The 21,792-nt window shown below is 44.8% G+C and overlaps 4 protein-coding genes across 6 annotated transcripts; 3 read left to right on the top strand and 1 right to left on the bottom strand.

The window, feature by feature from the left end:
• The first annotated feature begins 1,846 nt into the window (after positions 1-1,846).
• On the top strand, positions 1,847-6,816 carry LOC136542015 (nuclear transport factor 2-like). 3 transcript variants are annotated; one of them, XM_066534264.1, is made up of 9 exons: positions 1,847-2,013; positions 3,296-3,367; positions 3,449-3,586; positions 3,683-4,234; positions 4,410-4,599; positions 4,684-4,805; positions 4,878-4,943; positions 5,355-5,418; positions 5,803-6,816. In XM_066534264.1, the coding sequence occupies exons 2-9, from the start codon at positions 3,317-3,319 to the stop codon at positions 6,510-6,512; spliced, it is 1,893 nt and encodes a 630-aa protein (XP_066390361.1). In that variant the 5' UTR covers positions 1,847-2,013; positions 3,296-3,316; the 3' UTR covers positions 6,513-6,816. The 3 variants fall into 3 exon arrangements, with proteins under 3 accessions (XP_066390361.1, XP_066390354.1, XP_066390346.1); XM_066534257.1 differs by having other exon boundaries at positions 3,267-3,367; XM_066534249.1 differs by having other exon boundaries at positions 1,847-3,367.
• Positions 6,817-7,485: 669 nt separating this feature from the next.
• On the top strand, positions 7,486-8,604 carry LOC136494469 (uncharacterized). Its single transcript, XM_066490629.1, has 2 exons — positions 7,486-7,942; positions 8,012-8,604. The coding sequence occupies exons 1-2, from the start codon at positions 7,905-7,907 to the stop codon at positions 8,334-8,336; spliced, it is 363 nt and encodes a 120-aa protein (XP_066346726.1). The 5' UTR covers positions 7,486-7,904; the 3' UTR covers positions 8,337-8,604.
• A 1,695-nt stretch (positions 8,605-10,299) lies between these two features.
• Positions 10,300-14,120, top strand: LOC136542010 (ninja-family protein 6-like). Its single transcript, XM_066534240.1, has 2 exons — positions 10,300-11,226; positions 13,436-14,120. The coding sequence occupies exons 1-2, from the start codon at positions 10,725-10,727 to the stop codon at positions 13,852-13,854; spliced, it is 921 nt and encodes a 306-aa protein (XP_066390337.1). The 5' UTR covers positions 10,300-10,724; the 3' UTR covers positions 13,855-14,120.
• A 203-nt stretch (positions 14,121-14,323) lies between these two features.
• On the bottom strand, positions 14,324-20,950 carry LOC136542002 (nucleolar complex-associated protein 3-like). The gene is made up of 13 exons (XM_066534230.1): positions 20,539-20,950; positions 20,234-20,415; positions 19,740-19,936; positions 18,984-19,192; positions 18,794-18,896; positions 18,460-18,623; positions 17,890-18,028; positions 17,564-17,737; positions 17,353-17,489; positions 16,868-17,182; positions 16,192-16,331; positions 15,535-15,632; positions 14,324-15,446 (listed from the first exon to the last, which is right to left on the bottom strand). The coding sequence occupies exons 1-13, from the start codon at positions 20,715-20,717 to the stop codon at positions 14,931-14,933; spliced, it is 2,553 nt and encodes an 850-aa protein (XP_066390327.1). The 5' UTR covers positions 20,718-20,950; the 3' UTR covers positions 14,324-14,930.
• Positions 20,951-21,792: the final 842 nt, after the last annotated feature.

Here is a 21,792-nt window from a genome sequence, read left to right as displayed (position 1 = left end):
AGAAATGGTTAAGAATGATGTAAGCTTTATTCTCCCATTTGTGATCCTGATGGAAAAATGTGGATTTTTTGGTTCTCCCCTAGGATGTGCCCGACGAAACTGCGTAATTTGGTATCCTCCCCTGAGTGCTTAGTGTCTAATAGAAGACAAGCACTCCTGAGAGGCATTTGGATTAGGCGGTTCTGCCACAGGCACGGCCCTTGAGGCGCCAGCCCCGGCACCTTGGCCCTTGCACCTCGGCCACCGGTGGCGCGACCCTAGCCCCTACAACCCGACGACGCACGAGCTCAACTCCCAAGGCCGCCACCGTCCACCACCTTGACTATCGTCGGAGTGCCGCCCTAAACTCCCACGGCCCCTTCGCTCTCTCTCCATCCGCTCTCTGTCGCTCAGGAAGGGATCAGGACGAGTGGACAACCGAAGTCATCCGGAGCCACGACAGGACACATCGCGATAGCTAACAGACGCTCAAGAAGGACGGCGATGAATCGGCGACAACAGTGTGTTACAACAAATAATAAGCGAAGGGCCGGAGGTTGAAGACAGGGATAGTTTGGATATTTCCCCAACCTTCTCTCTCCCCAAAATTGAGAAATGAATAAAATAATTAGTGCGGTATCTTTTGGCAAACAACCATGAATTTGCAGCGTCTTTTGGAAAATTCTCGGTCTGGCGGTCTGATCTGGCCAATTACATGTTTATCTAGGGTCCCCAGCAAAATTTGCCCTTTTTTTTTGTTATATGTTAGCTTCTTATTAACACACCCATGGGTGGGGGTGCAACATTACATACGCAGGTCTCATTGAGGGCTGGTGTAGCCAAATATCATGGACATTGTTGAGGGTGATTTTTTACTCAACCCGTATGAAACCTCACCCGTTGCCATCCCTACTTAGATCTGAGCTGCGCTCAATCCTCCTGTGAGTGACGGCGGCAGGCACGGTGCTTGGCATGGGAGGTGAGCAAGCGAGAGGAGAGAGACGAGCATGCGACGGAGGGCCCAGGGGTTCGACATTGGAGAGGCATCCGTCCAATTGATGAACCGGATGGTCACGCAAGTAACCCACGGGTTGTGTGGCCTACATCGGCATGAACGAGTCTATATGGTTGGGGAGACCCGTTGGGAGGAAGAGGGAGGTGCACGCGCAGGGAAGAGGGAGACGGGCAATGGGGTGGCACTTGGCGGTCGCGGCCATGACGGATCGAGGTACTGTGCGGCCGCGGCAGGTGGAGCGGTGGGAAGAAGGGGAAGAGGGAGGGGGCAATGGGGACGGCAATCGGTGGAGCGCAAAGCTTATTTTTTTTTTCTCATGCAAACTTGTGGAGCGACGCGGAAGGGAAGAGGCCGAGCGGAGGGGCGATACCCTGAAATGGAGGGTCAAGATGGAGCGGTGGTGGCCGGATCGGACAGACGCGGAGGGAAGAGGGAGCTATAGGACTATAGCTGTTGACGTGGCTGGAAAACTAAAGATCTTATGATTATTACAAAACTGCCACGGGAGTCAGGTCTGCCAAACATTTTATAAAACGTCTCTATCTCTATCATAGAAGCTACTCAGCATGATGATATAGTTTTTCTAGGTATACGAATCATGTACCGTGTATTAACAGCAAATTTGCCTGACTAGATTCTGAATGAACGAAAAACTTGCTGGTGAAGAAATGTTCTGGACATTTTTTTTCTGATTTTTTCCTCAGTCCCCGCCAGAGCAGTGGATCCCACGAGTCAGCGACGCAGCAGTGGTAAAACCCGCGACGGGGAAAGTGAAAAACACACGACACACGAGTGTGGGTGCAAAACCCCTTTGCTGCTTTTTAAACCCCTCGCCTCGCCCCTGTGTAAAACTACCGCGTTCGCCGCCGCCGCCTCTTCAGTCCTAGGCCTTTTTCTAGGGTTTCCTCCCGCCCCACTCCGCGACCGCCGGCGGTGTCGTCTCGCGGCGGCGCCGGCGAGACCCTCCAGCCCGTCTCCTCCTCGGTAGCGCCTCGCCGGCCCCTCCCCCCGTGAGCAAGGTATTCCGTCTCTACGCCTTTCTCGTCCTTCACGTGTGCCGATCTCTCCGTCCCGCTGGTTTATTCGATCCATCTATTTGTCGCTTGTCGCGGATGGATGTCTGGGGAGGTTTTTTTGGGTGATAGTGCTTGTGGCGCTGCTGGGATGTGGTGCCCGGCGCGGATTAGGTTTTTGTCTGCGCATTTTAGTTGCGGTGGTGCTAGCGGGCCAAGTTTCCTTTTTCCGATTTATCCGTTGTTACTGTCCTTGTGCATGCGATCGGAAAGATTGTAAGCTGCTCTTGAGGGGTCACTCTTTTTTTTCTCTGTTGTGGATTACTAGAATGATTAATCGTTGGCCAAGTATTTAGTCTTCGTGACTCTGCCTAATACAACTTTCTCCCTTCGTCTCCGATTTTGATGCAATCTTCATTTCAATGGCGGTATGTTAGTTATTGGCTATGCAATGCTGTTTCTGTGCCCATAGGTATTATTCAACAGCATCAAAATGGCTTCTTTCCATGGTCGCAGGGTTTATCTTGCTTAGTATTTGGTTGGACTTATTGACCCTGTGGTTGGTCATGTTCAATTTAGATTTTAGAACATTATTATAGAGTTGCAAAGGATGGCTAGATTGTGTATTTCCTATTTGATTTGTCTGATTCGCTTCCGTAGCACGTTCCAAGAGGAATATGATGCGTGTAAGTGTGTAACACGTGTTTATTGTGAACTAGTAAGTGTGTTTAAATCAAAGGTTACAGTGATTGAAGCTTCTGTTTTACAAGTGTCATGAATGATTGGCTACCTATATTGAACTTTCTTGAAAGGAATTGTTGCAATTTTTTTTTTGAGTATCGTTTTATGCCAGTGATAATCTTGTTGGGGTTGTTGGACAAGAAACTTAGAAAATGTCTGATGTTTACTAGTTTGGGCTTAGAATTATGCCTTTTTAACCTATGGATTCTATTTGACTGATTGTTGAAACCAGGCATGTGTCATTGTTTTTAGTATTATTATATATACAAAATTCTAGGTTACCTTATACCTATTTGGACAGATCTAAATGCTTATGGTTTGCTTGTCATTTTTAATTCCTTTTCTACCCTTAATTGTCCACTTCTAAAAGCTGCACTTGTGCTAGTGGTTCTTGTGAGGCATAACTGTCGTGTTTGTGGCAAGGCATTAGTTTGTTCTTCCCCTCGTTTGCTTTTTTAATTCCTATTCTGTCCTTGATCGTCCACCTCTACAAGTTGCATTTGTGCTTGTGGTTCTAGTGAGGCATAACTATCGTGCTTGTGGCAAGGCATTTTTCTTCCCCTCAGAAATGGCAGGGCAAGCAGGGAACCCAGTAAACCACCCTATAAGTCCCCACGTGGTAATCTATATTCTCCTGTGTTTCTATTCATTGCATGGGATTGTCACAAATATTGCTGAATGTTATTTTTGTTGTTTATAGATAGGTGGTGCTTTTGTTCAGCAATATTATCAAATTCTACATGAGCAACCAGATCAAGTGCACAAGTTTTACCAAGATTCAAGTATTCTTGGTCGACCAGATTCTAATGGAACTATGGTGTATGTAAGCACTATGAGTGTAAGTTCTTGTATGGCCATTTATTGATTCATTTGTACAATAGGCGTGCCGTCTGAATTTGAGACTAACTCTCGGATCCATCTTTTTTCTCTACAGGCCATTAATGAAAAAATTATGGCTATGGACGTCAGGAACTGCTTAACAGAGATAGAGACTGCAGATGCACAGTTATCTCACAAGGACGGGGTGCTCATTGTTGTTACTGGATCCTTGACTTCAGAAGAAGGCGTTTTTCGTAGGTTTACCCAGTCGTTCTTCCTAGCACCACAAGAAAGTGGTGGCTATTTTGTTCTCACTGATATATTTAGGTTTATTTTGGAAAGGAAACCAGCTGAGATAATTCAAGTTGCTACTCAAGAAAATGAAATCAGTCAGAATGGTAGACCTGCATCTGAAACATGCTCAGCATTACCAGAACCTATTCCAGCTGACAGGAATGTGATCTCAGACCATGTGACAGCTGAGAGTAATGTCACAGAGAGGCAAATTAGTGATGATCGCTCTGCTAATGGGACTGTCATTGAAAATAATGTTAAAACCCAGCCAGCTGTGCAAGTGCCCAAAGAGGATCCCAAAAAGGCCCTAGTTGCTGCTCGTCCCCCTCCTCCAACTCAGACGGATGTTACTAAGAAATCTTATGCATCCATTGTGAGTTATTTATCATTCTGTTTGATTTATTGTTGTACAAAGCTTTCTGTTTTATTAACTCACATAACACATGATTCCATCCTTAGTTTACTGTAGAAGTGATCTGGCTGATATCACTATATGGATTTTTAGTTTGCTTCTTACTAACTACATACCTATTACGACCTGCTCACAGGTCAAGGTCATGAAGGAGGGCCCACCGACTCCTCCAGTTGCCAAAACAACGTCGTCAGTTTCCAAACAGAAGCCAGCTCCTAAACCAGTGTCCAAGGCTGTCGAAGGTCCGGAAAAAACATCCGTGAAACCTACCCAGGCTATTGAAACTGGTGATGGGATTGTTGCTCAAAACAATTCTTCTCGCAATGGTTTGTTTGGCTTGTGACTTATTCCTATTATTAAGTGCTTTAGCATTATTAGCAATGCTGCCACTGTATTGACTTGACCTGCAGAGCAAGGCTATTCAATTTTCGTCAAGAATTTGCCTTACCATGCCAATATTGAAATGGTTGAGGAGGAATTTAAGAAATTTGGTACTATAAAGCCAGGTGGTGTCCAAGTCCGGCACAATAAGGTTAGAACTTTTGGTTTTGGGTTCTTCCATCTGCAATATTTGGTTTAGAAAATTCATATCGTACTGGTACAGGTCGATCGTTATGTTTTTGGTTTTGTGGAGTACGAGTCCCAGCAGTCTATGCAAGCAGCAATTGAGGTTAGTCTTTTATTATTTATTCTTCCAATCACTGATACTCTGTAGTTGTAGTAGTAGTTAGTTTTCTTTCTGGACCTTGCTCTACTTGACTAGTGGAAAAGTTTGCAGTGCTATAATTATAGTAATCCTTTTTTTTTCTTATCATGGTTTTCTTTGTGGTTTTGAAATTTGTCAGCATCTAAATTACATGAATACTGGAATTCATATTTTTTTATGTGAATTTACTATCTGTGGATGTTGCAGCTGGATAGATGATTTCTAATGATTAATATTTCAGTATTTCAGATTACTGCTGAATCCTTTCCTGCTTGATAACTATAGTTTTGATTGTGATATTTTAACCTGATGATATCGGTGTGATAGTGGTTTTGACAATCTGAGGCCAAGTTATGATTCCTATTTGTCACCCAGGCATCTCCGGTTCATATGGAGGACAAAGAAGTCGGCATTGAGGCGAAAAGAGCCAATTCACGAGGTAAGCAGTAAACCATAAATTTAATGTCAAGATATATCAATCAGAGTCCTTTTTCCTCCCCTATGTACCTTTGCTCTCAATTTGATACAAGTTTTGCCAAATTCTTCCCCTGTATACTAATCATCATCCATATTATTCAGCTTGTTAAAAATGGTTTGAGTGTCTTGCAAGTTCGTGTAGGGGACATGGCAAGATGCTTTTAGGTTGCTGTATCTGCTGACCTTGTTTTTTTTGTAATTTTGTACTGGTCGGTATTGTTTTCAATTGAATATTTGAAATAACACAATTTCCCATTTGCTGTACTGGGCATTCTTAAACACTTTGTTGCTATTGTTCGATTTATGCAATGTAGTCATTGGACTCAGGCCCTGTACAATGGTGTAGGTGGTCGTTTCCAATCTGGCAGGGGAGTGTACCATGGTGATAACTTCAGAGGGCGAGGAAGTGGCTATGTGGACAATGCCAACTACAGAAGCAGCGACAACTTCAACCGCCGGAATGAAGGGGAGATGTACAACCGCAGGAATGAAGGGGAGATGTACATCCGCAGGAATGAAGGGGAGTTCTACAACCACAGGAATGATGGTGGCGAGAACTATATCCGCAGGAACGATGGTGGTGAGAACTACAACCAGCGGAACGACGGTGGTGAGAACTACAACTGGCGGAATGACGGTGGCGAGAACTACAACCGCAGAAACGACGGCGGCGAGAACTACAACCGCAGGAATGACGGTGGCAGTGAGAACTACAACCGCAGGAATGACGGTGGCGGCGAGAACTACAACCGCAGGAACAACGGTGGCGGCGAGAACTTCAACCGCAGGAACGATGGCGGCGAGAACTTCAACCGCAGGAACGACGGTGGCGGCGAGAACTTCAACCGCAGGAACGACGGTGGTGAGAACTTCAACCGCAGGAACGACTTCAGAAATCAGAATGAGTTCCCTGGACGAGGACGGGGGCCACCTCCACCAGGGAACAGTTACCACCAGAACGGGAATGGTGTCCACCCATCTCGACCCTACCAGAACGGGAATAGGAGGTTCAGTCGCGTCAACAATGGCCCTAAGCAAGCTCCTGTTGCTGCGTAGAGGCATCAGGCTGTAGACTTACATCAAAGTAGGAAGCATAAGGCTACATTCAAGTGAGCTGAGTGCAGGGATTATTTGTAGTAGGAGCATTGCTGATCAGACAGCTTGATTATTATTATTATTTGTACCGTGTTGGTCTCGCTACGAGATTGGTTGTTGCAGTCGTCCATTGGTGGTAGGAATTTTGTTGCCGTTGATGAGCTAGTCAACTGGCTGTTGGACTGTGGTCTGTAACTTGTGTCATCTGCCAATCAGGATTGGTGGGAGGTTAGACGCTAATCTTATGAAGCGGCGACTGCAGAAATCTGTGTCCATGTTTGATGCTGTTGTCATGGTATTCAATAATGCGAAGTAGTTGTCATGGTATTCAATAATGCGAAGTATTGTTTGGTTCTCACTACTGTTGTGTTTCTTGTGAGTTAATTAATATATGTTATTAAGCATCAGTAACTGTATCACCTGCGGTGTTCATCATTTGCTGTCGAAATTTGAAAATGGGAATCTTTATCTTTACCGCTGTAAAGCCTTGGATGTAGGCAATTTAGAGTTTGATCAAATCTACAAAAACAAGTATCAAAGTATTTGTTATCCTAGATAAGTACTATTTGGTTGACCATATAATATATTTTTTATAATATGCATATTTGGTAGCATATAAATATCATTACTCTCGGTTTATATACTTGGTTAAATTTTGTATAGTTGAGTAACAGCAGGACTGTTTGAAATGTATTCTTTTTTATTAGGACAGAGGTAGTAGTTTTTGTGCCGTAGAACTCCGATTTCTTTTTGTAGAAGCTGTTTTTCCGAGAGAAACGATTCTCTGACTGAAAATGTTAAATAAAACTCTATGGCTATGACGAGTTGCTCTACTTTAGCTATAGTTATAGTTGTGCTCTCATATATGCACGGGCTAGTCGTTGCATCGTAGTACTAAGTGCAGCTGCAGCTGGAGTAGTGCAACCGACGAGGGCCTCTAGTTTATTTTAGAAAGAGTAATGTTCATGTTCGGGTCTCGAATGTTATTTTGGTCCCTAAATTCAAAAAAATAACCCTAAACTCTATTGGATCTTATATTCATCCAAACGGATTTGGCCCCACGTGTCAGCTCTATCTCTCACCTCTCACCTCTCTCATGGCCATGGTCAGCTCGCCGGCGCGTCACTGATCTCCCCGTGCAGCTGCGGCAGCGGCGGCTTGTCCGCGCACCGATTGCATTATTCGACTGCTCTGCCCGCGTGCCGATGGCCGGGCTGCACATCGACGCGCCAGGACAGCCCCAACACGGACGGCATCCATGTGGCCGAGTCCACGACGGTCACCATCCAGAGCTGCCGCATCGGCACCGGCGACAACTCCATCTCCATCATCAACGGCAGCTTCGGCGCCAAGATGCGGAACATCGACTCCGGGCCCGGGCACGGCATCAGGTGAGCTCTTCTTCCTCCTGTTCACATACGTGATTTCTCGTGCATGGCCCATGGATGGCGACGGCGCAGCATCGGGAGCCTCGGCAAGGGTGGCGCGTTCGCGGTGGTGGCAGACGTGGCGCTGGACAAGGCGCGGATCAGCCGCGCGCAGAACGGGCTCGGGATCAAGACGTGGCAGGGCGGGGTCGGGTTCGACTACGGCCGCGTCCGGCCCGCTGCCGACTGCCTCCCTCCGCAGCAGCACATGCTGGCGGCGCGCCTGATGACCACCCCCACGACGACGACGAGGAGCAGGGGAAGGACGAGGCCGTCCTGCACACCGAGCCCTGATGAGCAAGCAGCCGCAAGTGCAAAGAATGGCCGTCGTGCTCATTCATCCGAACTTCACTGCTAGTAGTACTACTGCTAATTCTTGGCGAGCGCGCCGCGGGCCACACCGTCGCGTCGGGGGCAGGCGAGCGCGTGCTGCTGGTCGCGCCGCCGCCGCTGCCACTCCGTGCCGCGGACCGCGCCGCTGCCTGCCTACCACTGGAGAGAGAGATGAACTCACGCGGCCTTGCTAACGAGGAAGAAGAGGACTACTTTCAAAATAGTCCCTCATAAAGTTTGTAAATATTTGTGTAATTTATGTGTCAGGATGATTTTGTTTATAACCCCGCCAATATTTTATTTCAAGCAATCAAGTTCTATCTCTGCACTCGGGTACGAATCCATTCCCGTTCGGACGAATACGAGACCCCAACAGAGTTCAGAGATCGGGATGATACGCTGAGTTTGAGGACCGGACTGACGGTCACCCGGAGTGAACAGTGGTGAGATGAGACTGGTGAGGACGGGGACGGGTGGAAAGGAACTGGAAAGCGACGTTGGGTTCGCTCCCCATCCCCGTTCCCCACCTTTCGGCCTTTGGGTCTCGGCGACGGCGATCTGGCGGATCACGCACGAGAGCGACAGGTCTCTGCGCTCTGCGCTCTGCGCTCTGCGCTCTGCGGTGCGGTCCACGGCCCACGGGGAGCCCAGCAGAGGCAGCTGTCCGCGTGGACGGGTCGGACTCGACGGCTGTTCGCCTGTTGCGCTGCCCTGCTCTGCTCAAGTGGCTGCCCGTCGACGTGACGTGACCGACCGACCGGTTGCTGCCGCTACAATTAATTAATTAATGCACGTCCATGCGCTGGCCTCTGGGTGAGTGAGGTTAAGCTATCCGGTCCACTGCCGCCTGTCGCCGTCCGGTTCGCCCACGTCGCGCGAGGCTTTGAGACCGCCCGCGGGGGGGACCAAGAGCAGGCGCAAGTGGCGGGGCGGCTGTTCCAGGCCGGCAGTCTTTCTTTCTTTCAACCCCTCGGATGCTGCGTGGGCCCCTCCTGCCCCTGCCTAGTTGCCGCGCCACTTTGTGTGTCGTGTCGTGTTGGGGAGCACCGCGTCTGGTCCATCACGTGCCACGTCCCCCGCACGGCCGCACTCGTCTGTACCTACCTTGCCCGAGCCCGATCGCGAGCCGAGCAGCTGGCTGCTGCGGTGCGGTCCTGCTCTTGGCTCGGCTCATCGCCGGACGATGGGGCGGCTTGCTCGTCCTGGCGGTGGTGGCCAATTCTGAGATTTATATTATTTTTTTTTAAGTATCTTAACGACTCTCATGTTCGCTGGTTGGTTTCTAGATTGATAAACCTGACTAGTACTGGTTTGTTGTGAGAGAAAAACACGGTTGGCTGATTGATAAGCCCTAGCTGAAACCAACAAGCGAACAGACTATAAATATTAAAACTTAAAACTACAAAGCTATAAATCTTATTAAGAGCTACAACTTTCGTGTAAAATGTATCTTCGTTGACGACATACAGAAATGATATTATTCTTCTAATACGATAAGTACGTGGTTATTATGCTTCTGAAATTTTATATTATTTTTTGAGCATCTTAACGTCCTCGAATGAAAAAATTCAAAACTACAAAGTTGTACATCTCATCGAGAGCTATAATTTTCATATAAATGTTGTCTTCATCCGACATCGTATCAAACAGTTATGATTTTTCAAAGATTTGATCTTATCACGTTACTTCCGGTGGCACGATAGAATAATACTGTCGCGTCAACAGGAATGGCGTGGCAACGTTTTTTACGTCGGAAACGTGCTCCAACATGGTGGATGTCGTCGCATCATTGCATATGATGCGTTATTAGGTCACGCAAGCCAATGGCGCGACGTAGATCCATAAAAAAAAATTAGAAACGATTATTATTAAAATATAGAATAAAACAATAATTAAAAATAAAAAAATACCTTTTGCTGCCGTGCCCCCAATCCCAAGTTGCCAACCCCAATCATCGAGGGGCCGGCGGAGGACGGAGTGGGGGCAAATCGGATTAGACGGCCACGTCCCCCCGCCCCGAGTCGAGTCTTGCAGCCAGGCCGCTGCAGGCAGGCAGGCAGGGACGGACGGAGATGTGATTGCTCTTCTCATCTTCTCGCCTCCCCCTACCGTTCTTCCAACCTGCTGTCTGCCATATCTGACATCTCTCTCCCCCCGATTGCCCGCGGTGGCCATTGCATGCCTCGGTCGCGTCTCCTTCGCCGCCCGCCGATCCGGCCGCGCTTCTAGGAAGATTCGTCCGCTTGCGGGGCGGCCGGGCGGGGGTGCGCTTGCTCCCGACATCTTGCTGTTCCCCATTCGTCGGTCGGTCGTTGCCACCATGGATTCTTAATAATCAATTCTTCCCCCAAGCTTCTTCCTTGATTGGGAGCACGGAGCAGCCTGCAGGCTGTTAGTTAGCGTGGGGAGGCCGATGGCGTCGAGGGACTTCCTGCGCGTCTTCGGCGCCGGCGGCGAGGGGTCGGGCGCGCCGGCGCACGCCGCCAACGCCGCCGACGTCGAGCTCAGCCTCGGCCTCTCGCTGGGCGGCCGCTTCGGCACCGACGCCGGCGCCAAGCGCCCGCGCCTCCCGCGCTCCTCCTCCATCGCCTCCGTCTGCACCCTCCACGGCGACGGCGACGGCGACGCGGACGCGGACGCGGACGCCGACCCGTCCCCCGCCGCGCCGCTGCCGCTGCTGCGCACCACCTCGCTGCCCACCGAGACCGAGGAGGAGCACTGGCGCCGCCGCGAGATACAGAGCCGACGCCGCCGCGAGGCGCGCCGGAAGCGCGTCGAGCGGCGCAACTCCATGGGATCCTTGGTCCCCGCCGGCCCCAAGCCCGCCGCTGCCGTAGATGCGACCGCCGCCATCGGCAGCGGGAGGAGGTCCATCGGCTCGCAGGGGAGCAACTCTGTAAGCACCACTGAGCAAGGTATACACGAATGGATCATATCATAAACTCAATAGCTACTTCTGTTTACTTAAATTCTCATGTTCGGCTACCATGGTTTTCTAGTTGCTGCTGCTTGATGGATCGAATGCTTGTTTTCATATCATATCACGACTTGCTATGCATTAGTCAGCAACTTAGTCTTCGTGCCGTGCACCAGATTTGGGCAGGAGAACGGTTGACTTCAAAATTTCCCGCCTGCCACATAGGTGCTCCAGCCATTGCCTACTCCATGCGTGGCTACTGAGTAGCCACCCCAAATCCGACTCCAGCCAACTGCATGCTTGGTTGGTCAACTGCGCATATCCGGGATTTGATCCTGTAACGACACCTCAATTGCCTTAAGGATAACGAACTAAGCCCACATTTTTTTTTTGTTGCTTGGATCATAATTGTAGGATGTGTTAATATGTGATCCAAACTTTTTAATCTATTGCTCTAGTTTGGCATTTAGCAATATGGCGGGATGATGTAAAGTTGCCTGGGCAGAACAAATCATAGCAAGGCAGCACGACTGCTGGCCATTGCTTCAAACATTGCATCCCACAAGCTGTAGTCATATAGGCAAGGAAATACTTTGAGCTACTGCAATTCTTAAATATCTAGATGATTTGGGGTCCAGATCCAAGCAACTGCAATTTCAGCATCTTTAATTTGGATATTCTGGTATTAAATCCCGGAGCCCCTGAGTTTCTGAAGCCTAGGAATAACTAACTTCGCCATTTTTGGACTCAGTCAATATGCCAACATGCCATCTGAACAGTACAGCCCAATGCCATATAATGACCCTATAATGAAAGGTTAGATGGAAAGTTACATGTACTGAACCAGCCATAGCAGGAAATATATGGCATCTTCATTTAAAAACAATGCATACCACAAGCTCTATATTTCAGTAAGACAAATTTTGATTCTCAAATCCAAGCATGGACAAAAGATCTAGACAACATGTTTTGTGAGCTGTTCTCGTGATCTTGTCTTAGGTTTACAATTATGGAGAATAATTGCATTTATATTATCATTTTAATGGCATACATATAGGTTTAATCAGAAATTGGTCTAAACCCAACTGGAAAAAAAAAACTCCAAACATGATGCACATGTTCTAGTTTTTGTTGCCCTCCCCTATTCTTCACCAGCTTCTCCGCAACTTTAGTTGGCTTTCAGCGACCGTACATTGTCCATTGCAACTCAGTGAATGAGCAGATCTTACAGTTTATGTATGTCACGCCCCACTAAGTCTCACGAAGTTTGTCTCGATTTCAAGCTTAGTGCAAACTGCAAATTAGTAGTTGCAGATGAATTGGAAACTGTGTTGTTTTGCTAAATTAAATGAACTTACAGGAAAACTAACCTTGCGCTTCTCCAACCGGTGAACGACTTAGTAAACCAAGTACATCAGAAAAAAGAGAATGCTTTTGTATGTGATGAATTCGGTATTTGGGATTGTGTTGTTATTATGAACAAAAATGTAGACAAACGCCCTGGTCGAAGCTCATGTCAAGTTGATAACAAACTTGTATTTATATTATATACTGGCAGTAAAGTTATACAGCATACCACTTGCCAAGACTAGCTGAACTCTCACTGCTTGGCTATCTGACATCTATCCCCTTTCGAGACTGTCTCTTCCCCTCTTCAATGAACATCAATTGCCATTTTTCCTCAACTTGCAGCTGAATCCTGGGACTTCAGTTGCTAGTTGGCTATGTCCAAGCTTATCTTGACAAGGGACGTTTCGATTTTGATTAATTTCACACTGTGAATTGGTTCAACAATTATTTCATACCATGTTGGAAGTGACGCTTAACTTTAGGTTGATAGGCACTGTTTTCTGAATCATGGGAAGCTAATACACATACAATTCAAAACTTCTACATGCTTGCATTTGCAAACTGCTTATCAAAAGTTCCATTCTTTTGAACCATTGACCTATTAATCTTTTCTGAAGTTTCCCTGAAGTTTCTTGTTGAAGTACCATGATGTTTGATTGACATTCCAATCTATGGTTAGTACTTGGACCAAATAGTTTTGCATTATCGTTTTGATGATTGTGCTGTCGGGAAAAGGAGAACAAACTGTTCCTCCAGTTTCTGCTTGCATTTTCTCCCCATCAAATAATCTCTCCAGTTTCTGCTTGCATTTTCTCCTGTCAAATATTCTCAAAATCTTTGCTGTTGTATATTCCCAGGTATTGGTGGAAGTGCAATTAACCAGTCCATAGACGCGAGTCCATCAACCTCTGATAACACAAATCAAAATAACATGCTTCCTCCGACCAAAGCGGCTGAGAAGCCACTAAATGGCACTGTGACAGAGCAGCCTCGCCTGCGGACACTTGGCTCCCTCACGACACGGACGAGCAGTACCAGTGACATCAGGAAGCTCATGATGGAGGACATGCCAATGGTCTCATCCAAGGTAGAAGGGCCTAACACCAGGAGGATTGACGGCTTCCTGTACAGGTACAAGAAAGGCGAGGATGTGAGGATAGTATGCGTCTGCCATGGTAGCTTCCTCACTCCCGCAGAGTTTGTTAAGCATGCTGGCGGTGGTGATGTGTCGAATCCGCTTCGGCATATCGTCGTCAACCCTGCGCCATTCTCGTGAAGAGAGGGTTACCCTGGTGCTGGTATCTACTGTGCTGTAACATGTAGGCTCCTTGTTTCGGGGAGTTCAACGGAAGGTCTCTGTATTTTACATAAAAGTGAGTGTGACAGAAAATTCAAGAGAGAGATCATCTGCCAATGTTATAGGCTTGTCTACAAATTGACAAGGATTCAGTTGCTGGAATAGGTGAGTCAAGTCTGGCACCTTGGAGGACATGTGCAGGCTTACAGAACGTGCCTGTTCTTTAACTTATTATTAAATCGCCCAAATTCACTTCAATTTTTGCAAACTTACTGTTTCCTTTCAAATGTGGCTAGGTAGGTTTCTCGCAAGCTTGTGACGGTTGCACTGTACCTTTTTTTTTTAAGTTTGCAGGAGCACCATATAACATTTTTTTTAAAACTCACTATATAACATTTTTTTAAGAAGAGAGCAAGTTCGATACATGGTTTTATTACATAGAAAACCAAAGAACCCTAGCACTACAGCATCTGTTTCCAATTAGCTAATTTCATGGATGCAAAGGATGCCCACAAGCCACTCTCCTAAAGGCCATTTCTTCTTTTGAGCGCCATTTCTTCTTTTGTTAGATTGAATATACTTGCACTGACGAGTTCAGTTTACCATCAAAGATTCTTCTTTCTTCTTTTGAGCGCCATTTCTTCTTTTGTTAGATTGAATATACTTGCACTGACGAGTTCAGTTTACCATCAAAGATTCTTCTATTTCTCTCCTAGAAAGGTCGAAAAACTGTTGCACTGTGCCTCTAAGGACCTGTTTGAAGAGCTTATGAGCCAGCAGCTCCTCCAAATAGGGTCGCTTCGAATCCAAAAAGCTATACTAAAAGTACTAAAAGCAGAAGTTACAGCTTCTAAAGTTCTTTCAGATGCTTTTGAAAAAATTACAGCTCCCCAAATAGGGCCTTAACTATTTCCCAAAATCACGAATGGAAACAAATCTTCAATATATAGTATCGTGTGCAGAAACTGCAAAAGGGTAGCAGAAAACTGCGCTATAGTAGCCATGAGAAATAAGCCAAAATTTTGAGATAATTACACCCATTCACCAGTGGAGCCCTAAACCCTTGCAACCTTTTTCCTCCCGGTCTTAAATTTCATGTTTTTCTTTTTCTGCTTCTTGTACTCCTTGTACATGTTTATGGATGACAACGTGTTGTTCAGCTCGGCCCTCAACCTCTCATTCTCCGAGATGCCTCTTAGCACAGCGAAATGGCTCTGCAACTTCTCTTCGAGCTCGTCTTTATCCACCGAGCAATCTGTCTTCTGAAGTACATCTGGGCTTAGCGCAACAAACTCCTTGCCACGTCGCTTATTTTTTAGATTCAGTGGCAATGCTTTGCTAGCTGGTTTTAATAGTTCCCTTTCCATTGACAGGTCTCTGTATGCTTCAAGAGGGTTCACATTCAAGATAGGAACGGGGTTCTGCGTGGGATTCAAGTTTGCCATACTCAAGATATTCGAAGCCATCGAGGAAACAGAGATATCATAATGCTTCTCTAGGAGGCTGAGCTCCCAAAGGACTGAAGCGAGTGCACCACTCAGATATGGATCTGTAGCTTCAGGGTTGTATTTCTGGATAAAAGAAGAGGAATAACATGATCAAATAAATACAAAGTGTCGATATCCAATTATGGAAAAAAGAACATGAGAATAAATATACCGCAACTAAGCAAGACAGAGAACCACCACCAGAATCATTTTCCAACATATTGCGGCACTTGCTATTTTTTTGGAGGAGATGCTTCAGTGTGACCAATGCTGAAATAATCATCAAACATGTAAACAATTATGACATTAAACAAAAGAGGAAAGATTATGCTTGATAACTAATACCCATAACACTACTTCCTCCATCTTGAAATAGTGTATTTTCATTTGTCCTAAGTCAACCCATCTTAAGTTTGACCAAATTTATAGAAAAGAACAATACTATTTTTTTACATCATATAAGCTCCATTAGAAACACTATGAAATGTATTTTTATAACTTACCATTTTGATGTGGTAGAAGTTAACATGTTTCCCTATAATTTTAGTCAAACATGAGGTGGGTTGACTTAAGACAAATGAAAATACGCTATATTTCAGGACAGAGGGAGCAGTCAGTAATGAAATGTATTCAAGCAGGTTTAATACAATACTAATACTTATTGTATAACCAATGCTTGAACTAAATAGAGACAAGTACTCCTGAGCCCTGACAAGTGCTCCGTGCATTATTAGTTATTACTATTAATCATCTTGGGATATTATAGAAGTTCCGCAGGCATCAGCTCAAAAAGGATGGGACAAACAAAAACGAGACCTCCAGAACAAACCTGCTATCGCTTCTGCAGAGCCAAATGAGAGGGCAAATGTGGCCAAACGTTTAATGAAAGCAGCAGCTCTTAGCATATCCTGCTGTTTGCCTTCCCAAAGAAGTGTCTTCAGAGCATCAGCCAATACCTCGCCGTGATCCCTGGATGTAACAGAAAGAAGTATTTTCATGGTACAAGACAGCTTAATAACTACATAGTCTAATTCAAGGAAAATGATCCCTAAAATTATCCAAAATATATTGAAAATGGCACAAATACCAAGACAGGGAGGAAAAAGTAAAGAAGACAACTATGGCCATGGAAATATTTAGTGTATAGCATTGTCTCTACATTATTGAAAAAATCAGAAATAGGCATGGACATAATACTATCATTCTTCAAGATTACAATAATTTTTTTGGGAAGAAAATAAAAAAAAATGTATGATGAAGTGCATGATAGGCATTGTCATGTCCATAGCATTGAAGCAATAATTAACAAGGAATCTCAACAAGATTTAAAGCATTAATGATGGTTAGTGATAAAACTTTGCTATCTGCCATGAGTACCTTTGTTTGAAAAGAATAATACGGTAGCAGGTTATCTTGGATTGTTCAACAAATGGTAACTATAGATTAAAAAAAGGGGCAGAGATAGTTCTTCGTTGTAACTATCATCAAGAGCAAGGAGTCAAAACCTGTCAGGCCGATACTCCAGTATGAGGTTATAAAGCTGCACAAAGAAATCCTGTAGATCCACATTCAATGCCTCAAGGTTGCTCCTCCAGACTTTAAACACAACTATGCAGCACTGCAGACGTTCTGAGACAGACAGTGCATTATCATTGGGAATTTCATCTTGTCGGCCGCTATACCCAGAAAGCTTCTTGAGGCAAGATATAAGTTCACCCATGAAATCTACATCAATTAAATGTGAAAATTTTCCTAAGCCCTCCAAGCATGGAGTGAGCAGTGGGTGTGAGCCACCTGGGGAGACATTATTCACCTTGGTCCTGGAATTTTTAACAATACAATGACTGTCAGATGGTAACTTCAGTCCAAAATGAAGTGAAATTTCATGCTATTAAATCAACATGTCAAATCCAAAACAAAAGGCATATCATATAATTCCACAGAGAAGGAATTATTTGTTATGATACAGGTAAAGAAATCAAACACAGACCTTGAATTTGAAGTGGTCACACTATGCTTCAGAATGCGAAAGTAAGTCTCAAACAGAGCAGAAAGTGTTTCTTTTTGTATCCTTTTTCTCTCTTTCGGATCAAGAGTGAAGGAAACTGCTCTAAGATCTGCATCAACCTGAAAAAATACAATGGAAATGATTATACGAATTCACGCGGCCTTCCAATAAATAATGTCTTATCTGATGTTACCTCCTCTCTAGCTTTTGAGATCAGTTCCTGTCTGGTTTTCTTCTTATCATTAACTGGCAATTGCTTCGGAACCTCCTGATTTTTTTGCCAACGTTTATTCTTCTTTGGTTTCACCTTTTCCTCCTCAGTCTCATCTTTTCCAATATCTTCATCAAATCTCAAAGACAGGAAGACCTAAGATAAACATCCCAGTACATAGTCAGCAATGATAGAATATTGATCCATGCTCAGTTTCTTTTAAACATAAACTGCATGAAAAAAGGTACAAAATGAACATTAAATACATACGACAAATAAGACAGCCGATAATCACCAATTCACCATACATCAATGCTATCAGGATGGAGCTGGCAATAATTGAGCTTCACATGATCTGCAATCAACCTAACTGCTTCTATTGTTGCCTCGCCACGATGTTTTCCTTCATTTATAAATAATGATCTTATTGCTTCACAACACATTTTCCTACAAAGAAAAATTAGGTATATGTGGACTACTTCAGTGACCCAATGGACTACAAAACTGCGCCGAAGTAAAAATAGCGTACATTATCACATGAAAAACTCCTTGTTTTATTAATTACTAAGAGCTGTCAAGGAGTAACAACAAATACCACAATTAGTGCTATTGGGTATGGTATATTTGCTCAAATAAATGATTTGTACCCATTATCCATTTCAGTTCAAGGAAAGAGAAGGAAACTCAAAAACAATTTAGACCACTGTAAGATGAATTAATAAAGTTATTCTGCTACCTAGCTCCATGGTGTATCTAATCAATAAAAAACGTAAGGATGATGGTTTGACACATCAATATTTTATTTATAAAGTACTCAGCTACATTATTTAAACAATTTCAGATCAGCCAAGGACTTGACACACAAAAAGAGTTTTTACCTTACTACATCGTCTGAGGAGCTTAGATTTTTTACCACACTAGCCAATAGGTTTTCACGGAAGTTAAAATGTGGGGCAGTATCTAATAAAGCACACATGCAACGAACAGCCACAGTATAAAAATGGGGCTGCTTCTCCAACGATACCAGTTTCTGTAGGTATGCCTGAAAATTCACAAAAGAAAGCCAACTCCAACCATCAGAATTTTGGAAGTTATCCAGAGCACCAAAATCAAAGATGAACAACAGTTCAAATCAGTAGGTAAATAATATCTATTTAGCATAGTTCATGACCAGGCAAACTTCACTATGCATGAAGGAGACCCGAGTATGACCTTGTAGCAGCGAATAAGTGTGTACTCATAATATCTTGTCTTCTTCACTTCTTTTGAAACTTCTACTGATAGCTCCTTTTCTGTCAGCTGCCTAATCCGATAACTGCAGTTTGCATAAAAAACATGTATAGGTAACTTGGGAAGAAACAAAACAAGCCAAGGTATATAATAAAAATTAATTGTAACATACCTCGGAATAATGTCCTTAAACACAGCAAGCAAGGACATCAGACCAAGTTTAGCAACCTTTTGGTCTTTGTCATTGCTTATACTTAACATATCATTCAGAGATCTAATGTTTGACTCAGGATCTTCAAGCATAGCCATCCCCAGTTCGGCAAGTTGAGCCTTCTTTTTTTCGAATAATTCCTCAGCTGATAGTTCCTCCTTCACTTCCTCCTGTCATGTGTCATGCAAGGTATGTGAGGGAATTTTTTTATTAAAAAATGTATAAACTGTGGTAAATCAGTAGAACACTCCCAGCCCAAAACTTCTGTAGTTCGTTAGATTGACCCAACCTTTGATAAACACAGCGAGATAGTTAATTTGGCTCAAATCTTCTGCTTTATTCAGCCTAGTATTTTTATGTTAACATTTTGTACAAATGATTTTTATGTCAACATCAAGTGAGTTATCGAACCTTCAAATCGGGATATATACAAACCACTTTCCATAACTTACTTGAGGTTGAATATGCCTAATATACTTACATATTACTACCAGACGTAGCAAATTCATTTACAGTCATGCTTCATGACACTATTATGATCAGATATATATCCTTATCCTTACTCTAAAGAAAGGAGCCAAGAAACTGGTACATTTATATTCTACCAACATACCATGAGCCTAAAATGAACTAGAGCAAGTGAGCAACTAGAAAGGAGATTTCAAAAATGGAATTTTGACTGGTGCATATTTTTAAAAAAGGGAACATAAGTAGTACCAGCACATTTGAGTGTAGTTGTCCCTTTGGAACTTCTGTTTGAGATTGAATATTTTTCACTTTATTATCATCTCCCTTTTTGTTTTTAGATTTTCCCTTCGGCTCATCTTTTTTAATACTTTGCTTGGCATCTGCACCATTCTCTTGAGCTTTAGACTTAACACTGCCAGTATTGTCTTCAGACCTTGCTTTCTTCGCTGCATGTCATGTCATACATACATGTTACAAAATTATGTGAGCATTCACACCAGTACACCACAAACAGAACAAATTTAAAGGAAAAAAAAAACATCATTGTCCTTCAAAATTCAGACATCAATGTGTAAAAATGTCATTTGCAAGTGATAACGTGTTTTTATTAACTTCAAGTGCACTGCAATTTACAGGACATTCCTGTTTTGCACAGGTTAAAAGTTGTTACAAAAATCATGTTACTGGAAACTCGGACTTGATGGTTATGATTAGTCACGGGAATTGTGTATCTAGCGGTTTACCTCTATTGTAGATGAGCTCCCCTTGCAGGGTCTTGGTGGGGAGTGCGTCGACGGGGTCGACCTCCAAACCGTCATCATCCTCGCGGGGTCTCCCCGAGGACTCTGTGGCCTTCCTCTTCTGGCGCTCTTCGTAGAGGCGCTCGACCTCGCCCTCGTCGCGTCCGGCGACCCTCCCGACATACCTTAACGAACCAAAGAGAAATTCCACGCTCCCGACATATCAATCAGGAGCAATGCGACACCAAGGGAGGGAAGTGAGGAATCGGAAGGCACAGTGCAGCGCCCCGGAGCCCAGCGACACCAACCTGTCGATGGACTTCTTGTCGAAGCGGCGGAAGGGAGCTACGTTACTGCCGTCGGTGCCATAAAACGCGATGTCTTCGTCGCTGAGATCCACCTCATCGTCGTCGATTTCCGGCGGCAGCTCCGGCGGGAGAATGACCTTGTTCTTGTCCTTCCTCTTACTGCCGCTCCTCTTCCCCATCGGGACCGGCAGCGGCTCGTCCCGAATTGCAGTACGGGAAAGGAGGAGAGGCGAGGCGCGGCGGGGTTGGGGTTTAGATTAGGGTTTTGGCGCAGCGTTGAGAGTTGAGACGCGGCGGCCGCGAAGAGAGGAAGAAGAAAGCGTGCTTAGTCGGCCGGTGGCTTGGTTATATAACCGGGCCTGCTGGGCCTGGGTGCTATAACCGGGCCGGAAAGGCTTTTTTTTTTTTTCTTACTACATATATGTCCGTGAGTTACATCGGTGATCAGCTGGTTCGTTGCTGGTTCGTGCGGTTGGCTGGTTTGTGTGAGAGAAAAATATTATTTTAGTTGGAAATTTATGATCGTTTACGACAAGCCACGACCAAATAAATAGGCTGCATATTTTTACTCACGCACATCTACTATACGATAACAAATTTGATTATTTTCATAAAATATTCAATAACTAATACACAAATTTATATTGACGACCCAAACTATTTCTAAATTTCTTTTTATATATATGGAATCATGTTATCTTTCCATCTACTCTGTACATCCTTGTCCTTTTTTTCATGTTGGAGTGTTTGTCCGCGAGGATTTTTTTTCTCGTCGTTTGCGTTTGTGTACGCCCCTCGCGGCCATGAAGCTCCACAAGGGCACTACATTGCCACGAATGATCTCCATCACCGTTGCCACACCGGTCCTCGCGTCCTGCTTGCCCTCGCCGTCGTCTCTTTCTATGACATCAACTTCGCTAATAGTTACAAGTACATACGCTTCACCTCCTCTTCATCCTTTTCATCGTCGTCAATGACGTCTTCGCCTACCACCTCGTCGTCTTCGAAGACGTCTCAGGTCAACTCATCCTCGTCTTCGCAGTCTTCGACCACCGCCATGGAGGCATGCGACCTTATGCAAGCCAATGTGTGCCGGACGACGAGGCGTCTAGTAACATGCCCATTCATCGACTACATCCTCCAGAACATCATGAAAATGCCCGTGGATTTATTAAGTATAGACGACGCGGGTGCTGATTCGACTCGACGCCGTAGTCGGTCGAGAGACCAAGTTTTTTCAGGGCCAAACTCGAT

Source organism: Miscanthus floridulus, chromosome 1 (assembly GCF_019320115.1).
Source record: "Miscanthus floridulus cultivar M001 chromosome 1, ASM1932011v1, whole genome shotgun sequence".
NCBI lineage: Eukaryota > Viridiplantae > Streptophyta > Magnoliopsida > Poales > Poaceae > Miscanthus > Miscanthus floridulus.
The sequence above is the reverse complement of the archived record's forward strand: the minus strand, read 5'-3'. Positions and strand labels throughout refer to the sequence as shown.